General features: G+C 42.6%; 1 protein-coding gene across 6 annotated transcripts in view; it reads right to left on the bottom strand.

The window, feature by feature from the left end:
* Positions 1-1,466: 1,466 nt before the first annotated feature.
* Positions 1,467-12,490, bottom strand: part of mpp7a (MAGUK p55 scaffold protein 7a) — a 147,675-nt gene continuing 136,651 nt past the window's right edge. For all 6 annotated transcript variants that reach the window (XM_061064133.1, XM_061064136.1, XM_061064132.1 and 3 more), the window contains 3 exons: positions 11,432-11,540; positions 9,519-9,662; positions 1,467-3,587 (listed from right to left, as the gene is read on the bottom strand). In XM_061064133.1, coding sequence (XP_060920116.1) covers positions 3,408-3,587; positions 9,519-9,662; positions 11,432-11,540 — 433 coding nt within the window. In that variant the 3' untranslated portion in view covers positions 1,467-3,407. The remainder of the gene's footprint in view (positions 3,588-9,518; positions 9,663-11,431; positions 11,541-12,490) is intronic.

Genomic DNA, 12,490 nt, shown 5'->3' on the forward strand with positions numbered 1-12,490 from the left:
GTCCAGAATGTGTCTGTCCAAGCATTTCTTTCACTGCTGAAACACCCAGGACAAGGCATGGTGCTGTTTGTGCTAAACATGAATCATTGAGCTTCATGACTTTTGAAAGGGAAAAAATGTGTTCACTCACCTCCTCACTCACTTAACCTGCAGTTGATCAGTGGGCACTATGGGGCAGCACCATGTTCCTGTACTTCTCTGTTATCCTACTTAAAGAGGAAGACAAAGTGAGTGAGGGACATGAAGACAGAGCACGATGTGAGATAACTGGTTCCTCCCTTCAGATCTGTGTGAGTGCTGTTACCTCCTCCTGACCTTCCCCAGAACTTCCTCCTCCTCCCCCAACTTGCTGCATCCTGATTCACCTGAGCTTTAAACCCCCATGTTCCAAGCAGCTATCAGAGGGAGCGCTTTGAAACAGAGGAAATGTGAAGGTTAGGTGACTTAACTTGGATTGGTGAGGGAAATTGTTTGGGATCTCCATCAAGTAAAGGATTGTGGAATCCTCAATTGGGTTTTCTCATTAGATGTTGGACTTCTCAAGAGCCCCCTTTTTACCACCCCCATCATCTCCCCTTAGCTCTCAGAGAGTTTCTGTTTTCAAAGGTCCAGTGACATCTGAGTTAGTGATTTGGCACACAGCTGCTGCAGGACGCTGGGGTTTAACTGGGCTGCACTGCTCTGGTGATTTGAGCAGTCACTACATTCAGGCCCTTTTCTTCATACTCACACTATATCCAGTTGGCAAGGTGACAGCTGAATCACATTATACACCCACTTTCACATTGATTTTCAGTTTACCCAATAACCAGTGTCGGAGCATCTTAGTAGCTGCTCGCAGTTTGTAAAAAAAAAATAGAAAAACACCTCTCCAAGTAACTTTTACATATTCTGCTGTTACTCTCACATATAAAGATGAATAATTAAATTCTGAATAAAAAGTGTCAGACATGCTGCAGAAGCACCATCTCCATCTCTCATTTTTCTGCCTGCTATTTCTGCCAATGTTAACTCCTTCTATTCAAAGTACAGAATTGAAGATAAACATTCATCGATTTGCATCAAGTGAAACATGAAAGTGCATTACATGTGATTGAAATGTGGGGAAACTACTCAGATTTGATCTAAACAGAATTCATCTGTAGTGGAGCCATATTTAAGAAAAACAGGCCATGATTGACTTTTACTATACTCTCCAGCCTCGTCATTTACGACATGAAAGGTGTCAGCTCTGTTGACACAAGTGTTCACTCTGGAGGGAACTTCTGTGGGGCAGCTGAGAGATGTTGCTGGAATATTTTTCTTAAGAACAGAACAAAGATAGATGTGAATGGCACTCAAGGGCACAAATCCCAGAAACGCTGGAATATTTTCCTCATACCGTTCCACCTCACACATCACTGCCCTCCATCGCTGCCCATCTGAAGACATGAAATACCTCAAAACGTAAGAAAAAAACAAACATGTGGAGTTGAGCTCTCTTTAATGTAAAATGTAGTAGTTATCAAGAATAACGTGTAATCGTACAACTTGCTCATAAACAGCATTTCATTTACAGCAAGGAAATAAAATTATTGCTATACAAATCTGATTCCAGTCAATTAAACACATGACAGAGAGGCAACACATGAAGAGGGAAACAAATTAAATATAATATATATAAAAAGTTAACTTAATGTGTTACTAACATGAATAAAAGAAGGGGAGAATAAAGAGGTGCGTGGTGTTAACGTCCCTTTAAATGTGTGATGTCATTAAATAACAGAATAAAAACGCCATATAACCCTTTTTTAAACGTGAACAGATATCAAATACAAAAAAAATCTTAAGTTTTAGGAAAACACAAAATAAATGAGTTTAAGGAATTTGGGCGATGCAACCTGAGATGGCCGTACAGCTCATACAGTGAGTGAGAAGAACAAATTAAAGATAGCAGCCCCCCAGCCAAAGTTACACTGATTTTAAAGTTTCATTCATTTCATTTTTACGAGTTATTTGAATTGATGAGATAAGAAAGGAATCCCTATCTAAAAAGAAACTCAACTAGCGGCAGCTCAGCTTGCAGCCTCTTTTTATGTCATAGAAAAGCGTCAGAAAGACACTGATATATATATATTTTTTTTGCAGGCTTTTATGTGGCAGCCTTTATTAATGTTTAGTTGCTCCTCATTAATTGCACATCATTAGCTATAGTTGTGATAATCACAGCCAGGACTAATTACTTAAATGATCTCTATGAAGGGGCATAAAAGGAAAGGGGAGAATGGACTGGGAATTGGAGACTAAAATTAGAAATAAACGGCTGATTCTCATCAAATCAGGAGCAATTACTCAGCATTTCTTAAGAGTTAAAAACCTGGACGGCAGCGGCGCTTAAGCCATTTTTTATGTGAATAAAAATAAAGACTCCACCCTAATAAAACACAATTGTGGACATTTTCTACAAGCAGACAGCCAAAAGTGTCCAGTTCTGGGACTTTAAATGGCAAAGCTGTTATGCTGGGCACCTTCAGATGAAGACTGTTTTTTTTTTTTTTTTTAAAAAGGCTCTAAAATGGAATATATAACACCTAAATAAAATGGCTCTCTATGTGCTTTTGAGGGGAAAAACTAGACTTGGGGGGATTAAATCAAAACACTGAATGAAAGAAGAGACGCCTCCAGTGTTAAAAAACAAAACAAAACAAACCTGCCAGAACTGAGCTTAACTGTAGATCAGGTTGCTCTTAAAGTTATGATATGTGTAATTAAAGTTTGCAGAACAACACAACTGGAGGATATCAGAAAATATATTAATTTCTCTTAAATAAAATGACACATACTGCTGAGAGTGTACGTGTCCATGTTTGGAGTAACAGTCTTGGAAGCATTATGGAAGCACATGAACATAGCGAAACAGTCTCCCCCTCTGAGGTTGTGTTCTTTTACAGACATATGCATGTAAGTTGTCAAACATGAAGAAATATGTAGATCCCTTTGGTTTCTAATTGTCTAATGTTAAAAACACACTAAAGATGGAGGCCTGGTTGATGTGCTGGCAGGACTGCCGCTGGCGTGATCATCCGGGGCGGTTGCACATTCTGGTTTGGACCAGAACAGCTCCGACTTGTGACCATGGCGGGGCGACCCAGATCAATGTCCAAGGCTCATATTCTAGACGGGCCCGTTTAGCCTCAACTCTTTCAGATCTGGTCCAACCTGGAGATCCATATCCAGACCACAGCTTAGGTCTAAATCCAACCTGATCCCAGGCAGAAGCTTGTAGCTCCGAGCAGCTCAGGTATGGCGACAGATCCACCTGTCATGTTTTATAACCGTTCTCCCCCCTACACCAGCCACATCAGACATAAAAAGATAAAAACCTGCATATTTGTGTAAAATCCCTTCCCTTTTCTCCGTTTACAGTCTCAGGAGTGAGTCCAGCTAACTGGAACCCAATGAGTCTCCATCTCCACTTTCTTTAATGCCAGCCGCAGCTCGCCGAAGGCGGTCGAGAGGTCGTCGTTCACTATGACCTTTTCAAACAGATGGCCGTACTGACTCTCCATCGTCTGGGCAGTTTTCACCATCTCCTCAAAGTCCTCCTCCTGCAGGGCGCATGAACAAAAAAAAAAAACACAGAAGAAGAATACAGGTTTTAAAAAGACAACAAAAAAAGAGAGATGCACAAACCAAACTGATCACTGGCTGCAAAGAGAAAACACAGGCCACAGTAAACAAGAGGGGAGATACACTGACATACAGTAAACACAAATTACATGGCCTTGAACACACAAATAAACATAAAGTGGCCCGTACAAACGCCTGTTATAACATAGTACCCACACATGAACCCTGGCAAAAACCATGCACTAAAACCTCCCCGTGCAACGAGCTGACCTCAAGGAATTTTCATCATTTCCTCCAAAGAATACACATGGTTATCCGATTCACAAAGAAAATGAAAAAAATCTTTGAATAAACAGAGGACAAAACATAACCATACATTCCAAAATAAAGATGTGTAGAATGTACATTGTTGTTGGCCTGGATTTTTTTATATGTGTTATGGGGAGAGGTCTGAACTGAGAACTGTGACCATGTGAACGTGCTGCTCGGCCAGCCCAGTCTGCTGGACATAAAACTGAAGGGCCAAAAATAGACATGGTGGATACTGATGGTCTGCAGAAAATCCTCAGAGGATCTGGAGGCCAAACATTGAAGTAAATATAAGTGCACACGAAGGGACAGAGTCAAAGGTGAGAACTGGGGGATATGAACCTGACTCAAATTGGCCATTTGCAAGAAAGCATTAAATACAGTGTATGATTAATAGAAATCCATCAAACAGGACGTGTGCTTCACAAAGACTGTAAATATTGATGTTTGAAGCCTGAGTGACGTCAGCCATCTGTTCCTGCAGGGGGCGCTGGAGGCTCATCAGCAGCAGCCGCCATGTTGGAAATCCTGTCTCAGCCTAACTTTCAGTCAACCTACCGACAGACTGAGAGCTGGAGCTGAGGCGGGTTTTGCACCTTTACATCGCGCCCACCTGTCAATCAGGTCAGCTACGCGCCTAACATGTATCGTTTTCAAAATCTAAACAGAGCCGTTTCAAAAAAATTCACTCACCATACAGTGATGACAAAAACTAATCAGACCTATTTTGTTTTTTGTACCAGGCTGTAAACATGTTTATTCATGTTGTAAAAACCGCTTTTCTGCCTGTTGTGTGTATGTGACTTCCTGTGTTCCTGGAGCCAGCATCAAGCGGACACTCGACAAACTGCAGACTTTTGCACTTCCTCATTGGCTTAATTTTTCAAGACCAGAGGTAGCCTTTTGGTGCTTCATCAAGATTAAGAAGGGAAAGCTGAAAATTGTTTTGTGCTGAAGAGGAGTCCTTCACGGGGGATGAGGACTTTTCCATCTCAATATGCAAATTAGCGTTCCAGTGTACAGAAGAAAACCGCATTGTAACTGTGAGGTATAGCCAAATACCATATTTTTTATCAGGTTGGGAGTAAACATTGCCAATCTGGGGCTCCTGTATTCATAGACAGAGTATTCTCAGAGAGCCCAGGTATCGCTCCGTGGTGGTTCCAGCTGTGTGGGCCCGGGCTGATCCTGACCTCAGCGCACCAAGCGGAGCTAAAGAGGCTGCACTGATTTAGATTTATGTTTTTACTGGGGAACAGATATGGTTTTATATTAAACCCTCTTTTCCAAACACAATTATAAATACACACAGATGCACATTGAGGCGCAGAAAACCAAACATACGCTCACAAAGATGCATAATGTGTGTGTGTGTGTGTGTGTATACAATGTGTACGCACATAAACACAGCATCGTTAAAGCTGTAAACTCCTAAACGGCTCAATTTTTAGAGACGTTCCTTCCCTCCAGGAGTTACAGCAGAATGTTTCTGGTGGTTTTCCGCTTCTATAATGGATTAGCTGCGCAGCTAAATATAAACACTCACTCGCTGTAACACTCGGCAAAAGTCCTGTCTGCATTTTTTTTTTTTTTTTTTTGACAGGCTGTCTCGCATGTTAGAAAAAGTGGACTCACTCCATCTGAAGCTCCATTGTCTTCTGTGAGGGAGGTGTGATGGTTTTATCAGAGGACCGGCTGAGCCAAAAAGACAGTTCAGGGAGGGCAGACGGTTTGTTGGCCTGCAGTGAAAACTGTTTCTCAGAGGGACCGTATTCTCTGTCATCTGGACCAGAGCCCCCCGCAGGATTTACACTCTTGGACCTGGACTTACAAGATGACCGCTGTGTCCAAAGTAACCCCTCTGACCTGTCCTGGATGCTTCAAGAATCTTGGAGACTTGTGTGTGTTTTTTTTTTCCTGTGTGTGTATGGTGCTTCCATATCCACCACAGGTCTCTGGGTCTGCCTTTAGTTAGGCCACTTCAGGTAAAACAACATTAATCACAGCAGGGCGCCACTTTAACGAGACCCGGGTAGAAAGATGGAAAGAAAATGCAAAAAGCAGATGAAGGAAATGATTGGAAATATTCAGGTTTCTGTGTAAAAGGGCAGAGAGACTGATATAGTGAAGGTAAAAGAACACAAACAGATGGCCATCCACTGGCCTGAGCGAGATCTCTCTCCTTGAAGGACAGTGTGACTCTTCTATAGGGTCAAATCTTTTTGTCGAGCAAAGATGAATGATAGTTTTCATTGCACAAGAAGCAACATTTAGTGTGCTGACTTTTCTGTCTCTTTTTAAGTTTTCATTACCAATAAATTCAAACAGAATTTCCCTCCGGGATTAAAAAAGTATTTCTGATTGTGATTGTGATTGCACGACACAAGGCTCCTTAAAGTCAGTTTTAACACTTGTGTTTAAAGCTTTTAATCAGTGTGATGCTTTTATGCTTTCATTCAAACTTAACTATAAATTCAGTCGAGAAAGCAAAATTGACTTTATGGGACTATAAACTTTTTCAACACTTTAGTGGCACAAAACAGCAGACTCAGGTATCATCTTCAGACATAAAACCAACACACACACACACACACACACACACACACACACACACACACACACACACACACACACACACACACACACACACACACACACACACACACACACACACACACACACACACACACACACACACACACACACACACACACACACACACACACACACACACACACACACACACACTCCATCCTCCGCGGGGAAACCTGCTTTATTGATCCCAGTCAAACAAAACAAAGACTTCCAGACAGTGGCAGTCTTACCTCTTACATTTCTCCTCGTTTCTACATCACGCTTTTAGCTCCTTATTTTGAAAAGGCTACTCTGAATGGTTTCCAGCTCAAACAATGGGGCCAGAGTCAGACTGCTCTGCTGGAACAATGAGAGGACTGTTCCTCGGCTTTATCATTAAAGCAGACCTGTCTCTCTGCGAAAGAGAAATACGGCCCCCGGAGGGTAGCTCATGTCTGAGACGACTCACCCAATAATGTTTTCTCATTCAGAGACTTTTAATAGCAAATCTGAGATGGTCTACGTCCCGTCAGTGTACAGGGACACAGAATGTTACCTGGCTGAAATATGCCTGTCTGTCTCATCGTTTTATAAAGGTACATTTGTATAAGTTGAGAGAATATTTGGAGCTACTACAGGGACAGTGAGTAATTACAGCAACAGCGAGGACTGTAAGAACTGATCCTTTCCTGACAACTTAAGCTCATTGTTCTTAGGACCGCTGCTTCGAAACGCAGAGCAGACGGAGGTGAAATGATATTTCACCGTGTGACTTATTGAAGCTGACTCTGTGTCTGTATGGAGGCTTTAAAAGTTTGACAGTAAAGTAAAATATCTACAGGATGATCTGAGCCTGAGCAGATCTTCAATTGTAGCTGCACGCTGCATTGTAAGTTTGACAGAACAGAGTGAACAATCTCAGCGCGAGGATGACTTGAACTTTAACTGCAGCACATTGCTGTAGGGAATGTGTAGGCAGGTAGCTGGTGTTTTTCCTCCAGCCAATGAAAGCGCAGGAGGTTAGTTTGTGTGGATACAATTCAGCGGTTGGATGCGATCCAAGCTGGAGAATAAGATGGACATGCATGGACTTAGTGGCAAAGAAGAAGATAATATATAAGCATAGTGAGGCAAAACACCAAGCAGATAAAGCTTCTTCTAAAATGAGGGATAAACTTTTGCTAACTTTCAGAGTTGGCCTGCTTTCTGTTGGACAGACAGGTGCCAAACACGGGCGGTTAGCTTGTGCTAGCGTGCGGTAGCTTGCAGTGTAGCTACAAGCAGTAAACGTCCTGTATACACTACGTACCTGGAGTGAGTTTGCTAGCGATTTTTTATTCTCCATGCGTGTTCACTGTGTCTAACTAACTTTGTAAACATTAAGCTGCATGCTTGACAACACAGAAACATGTTTTCTTGGGGATGGATTTTAAAGTAGAGTGGATGGGAAAGTTAGCAGGAGGCTGGGAATATTAGTAAGAGTAAAACAATATGGAAAGTTTTAAATTTGAATCGTCAGTTGTATGTTTTTATACATGTGTTTTCAATAAGCATGAATTCAACCGTACCATGTTGGATTTACACCTGCAGACTCATTCCTAACCCCTCACCTCCCTGACTGTTCCCGTTCTTGCTCACTGTGCTGTTGTGTTGTCAGTCACTCTCCATCTCTTTGACGGCCTGTCTCTCAGTCAGCCTCCCCCTCCCCTTGTGTTTCTTACCTCCCAGTGTCCCATCAGACCACGTCTGCTGTGCTGCTGACCAGGATCTTGGCCTTAACGCTGCCTGTGGTGAGAGGAACACGCGAACGTGCACCACGCCTGATGGACCTGGAAAAGCCATCACCCCCCTCCCCTGTCTCCCCTCCCGACAACTTCACAGCAGCACCAAACACCGGCTAATTGGTTTCATCTGCGTCCCCGTAGGGGAGGGATAAAGGTGTGTGAGGATGACCTCATCACTCAAACACACTCTAACTGTACACACAGATAGGGTTTCTGTTATTCCTGCTGCTGCTAATCTGTTTGGTGTTATGTGTTTCTACAGCATGAAAACACCCTCACATCATTGGACTGTGTGTTCAGAGTGTAATGCACAAAGAGTGAATATATAAGGAGGAGACGAAGCCACTGTGACTGCATCGTTGGATTGCTGAGTCCCAATCTTAGAGTTCAAAATGTTGGTTGACTCAGACTTCTTTTATTGTATATGTTTATGGGACAGTAGAGAGAGTTGGGACATGTTGGGAGGAGAGAGTGAGGGAAGCAGGCAGCAAAATGGAATTGAACCAAGGATGGCTTTGAGTGCACGCTCTAACCACTGAGATGAACAGACCTGATTACTTAAAAAAAAGCTTGACTTCTCAACACCACAACATGCTGTTTTCTGTGTAGCTAGAAGTCAACAAAAATCCACCGACACATGAATTACACACACAAATCAAATACTTAACAAGCTGAGAAGCAGACTCTAGATAGTGCGGACAATATCACCTGCTAATGAGAGCTAGCATATCATTTTAATGATAGGAGAGATTCAACCTAAGAAAAAGCTAAGCAGACCCCAAATGTAGTTTAAACTGTGAGATGTTAAAAAGTTCACCCCCTCTATAATTGTTGTGAATGAGGTCATGGGTTAAAATATTTTATACATATTTTGGATTGTAAATATCAGGATTGACACTGTTGGAGAGCCAGCCCCCAGTGGCCACTCAAGGAACTTCATTTAAAAAAATGTTTGACTATGTTTGGAAACAATTTGTGTTTTGTTCCATTTTTTTTTTTTTTTATATTTCATTTTCCTCTTATATTAATTTATTTCCTATTTGTATTGTCTGCCATGGAAATCCAATTTCCTCACAGGTACCATTAAACATTCATCTAAATTTCTAATCTGGGTAATATTAAGAAATATCAGTCGCCAAAGTAAGTCGGACAGACCTGTTACTCCAAGCTGCAGTAAATCTAACCGATACAACATGTTGATCTGAGTCTGGTTCAAAAAGTCGTCTCTTCTAAGTCTCTTACCGTGAACGGCTTGGCGGTTCCCTTGTCTTCCTTGCCTGATATGATTTTGGCGCTCTGTCTGGTCTCTCTCAATCTCTCGACTGAAGGAGGCTTCACAAACACTACGAAGGGTTTAAACTCTGACGTCCTCAGGTGCTTTATCGTCTGGAGAGAGAAAGAGGAAAAAAACCAAATATGAACGTAAAGGCAGAAAGGAGTATGAGCTGTTACCACTGACAGAGGACAGGGACATATCACACACACTTCTCTTTATAGAGGTATCTGAGGGATCTTATCCTAAGATAAAATGTTCTCAGAAACTTCTCACTTACATATAAATGTTAACACACATCACACGTTTGCTTTTACATTTTAGTCTTAAGCAGGGCTGGGACAGTCTTAAGCTGTTTTCACACATACACTCATTTCACAACAGCCCAACTTCATGTGGAAATCTTTTGGCTGGGAAAAGTCCTGGTAAAGTCAGGGTGAAAGTTAGCCACTTGGGGCGCAGATGGCCTAGCGGTTAGGTCCTGCCCCATGAAAAGAGGTGCAGTGATATACCATCAGTGATGGCTGAAGCTGCCACTTTGAGTTGAGAGGAACCCGCTGAAGTAGTTTAGGCATCTAATTAGGATCCATCAGGCCTCATCCCTTTGGAGGTTTTAAAGGCATGTGTGACCGATAAGAGACCTCTTGGTCGACTTAGAGCTCCGATGAGATCCCCGATGAGGAGCTTGAAAAAATCTGCTGGGATGATGGATGAATGAAGGATTTTGCTCTGTATGATGACACAGCGACTTGAATCCAGATAAGTTGAAGAATTTTGATGGAAGGATGGATGAAAATATTGGATCTTTAGGTTTCTGAAGATCATTCAAGATTATTTCAGGGGGATGGAAACCACCATTTAAATGTATGGGTGGATCAAACAAACTTCCAAAGGTCTTGCATGTGTGCTTTCCACGCATGAAAAGAAAATGAAAGATGCGTTTCCAAATCTGCCCAGCCTTCTCGTCTCCACAACTGGTGACAATTGCACAAAAACAACACCTACAATCTGCTCCTCGAGAGGTGAAAGAGAGGTGAAAGAGATGTTGGTTAGTGGTGGCGTCAGGCTTAGGCTCTCCTCCTGGTTCATGTACTGCCATCAGGGCTCCACACTGTGCTAATAGGCGGTGGGTCGAAAACCAACAACTGATAGGAAGAAGGATAAAAACCCAAAGAAGGGGCAGGAGAGGAACTGCTGGGGAGGAATTCACCGCAGCTCAGCAAGCCAGCAGGGGAGCAGTAAGTTGCTCTGACACTGCCACTGATCTGATCCCCGAGTCATTTGGGAGTCATGCGGAGACGGGGGGGATGATGGCTGGCTGACAGACCAATACAAATGAAGGCCAAAAAACTAAAAAGGTGAAATTTCAAACATCCACATGAGCGTCCACAGTCTCTTTTAAGTCATTTTAGCAGAAGGCTCTAGGGGTGACTCTTACTGCTGCTCAGGCCTAAGGGGCTTTGGGAACTGTAATCTATATAATGGATTCATTTGTACCAGGGTGTCTTTAAACGCTAAGTAGAAAGAAATGAAGGGATCTTATGGGGCAAAAGCAAGACGATACGAGCCTGGCCTTGACTTAATGGGACTCCTGCTCAGAGATTAAACCACGAGCCAGCCATTTGTGTTGGTACTGATTGCCACCGCGCAAGACACAGAAGCCGAAAAGGAAATCTTCAAAAATAGAAGATTTGAAGTAATTGCCCCCTTGAAATGCCCCCTCTAAAAGCTGCTTTAGTAACCTAGTAAGAAGCCAAGGAATTCAGGAGAGCCAGGGAAGAAGGAGATGTGCATCTGACAGCAAGGAGCAGAGGTGCCAAAGATCTTAAAATAGAAGGAGGTAGGGAGGATGAAGGGATAAGATTGGGTTTGTGTCACTTACATGAGGCTGGACATCCAATAGGCACACTTTGTTCTTGGAGAGGACGGAGCGTACCGAGTCCAGACTGGTCCCGTAGTAATTCCCTTTGTACTCCCCGTATTCGATGAACCTGAGAGGTAAGTTGGAAGGAGATATGAAGAGATGAGGAGATTGTTCAGAACCGTATTCTGATATTTTTCTGTGCAGGGATTAGTATCCATTGCAACACTAACAACCTTTGGGAGTAAAGTTAGATTCTTATTCTTATCTGGACGACTGTGTCAGCACGCTGCTGAGATTCATCTCAGAAATAATGAAACATAAAAATCCAACAAATCCACAGAGACAGCAGGATTACTCTTTCAGCCCCTGACAGATCTGAAGATTCTCCAGCAGAACTTAAAAACCAGACATTTTGGCAGGCATGTTTTTTATATAATCTCTTACGCCTCCCCCGTTCAATCAGTAACACCTGTTTGTTCCAGAACGACCACAAAGGCCCTGCATGCCAAAACGCCCGTCCTGTAATCCAGCAGGATTTAGACAGCAAGTAGACACAAGCAAACAAACACTTTTTCCACCGGATAATCTTTCCCATTTCACACCAATCAGCTGTCACGAAATAGAAAAGCCACCAGTATATTTTTAGCTGAAAACAAGGAGGAAAAAAAGCAGCGAGGAGAGTAACAACGTGGAAAGAATTTGGAGCTAATAGGACTGTGTGGTATGCTCGCAGTCTGCTCATGACGAGTGTCGGGCAGAATGAGTGCCTCTGTGTGACTTATGCCATGTAAAAAAATAAAGTTTTATGGTAATTGCCCCATGTAAGAAAGTTTTACTCAGCATTTTTTTTAAGAAGGGAGGCTTTAGTCTGTAAACCCCCCCCTCCCCCCCCTCATATTCAGTTATGGGAAATTCATTTAAGAGCTTACAGTAGCCTGTCTTTATGAAGTCACACCTTACAGCGTTCTGCGCTGTTTGTGGAGAAGGAATATAGATTACAGGAAGGCGTGCCAGCAGAGGTTGGGCTATATCGGGACAATGGATTGTTGCCATTTTGACACAGAACAGGGCTTCCCT

The sequence above is a fragment of the Labrus mixtus genome, chromosome 19 (genome assembly GCF_963584025.1).
Source record: "Labrus mixtus chromosome 19, fLabMix1.1, whole genome shotgun sequence".
In the NCBI taxonomy this organism is placed as follows: Eukaryota; Metazoa; Chordata; class Actinopteri; order Labriformes; family Labridae; genus Labrus; species Labrus mixtus.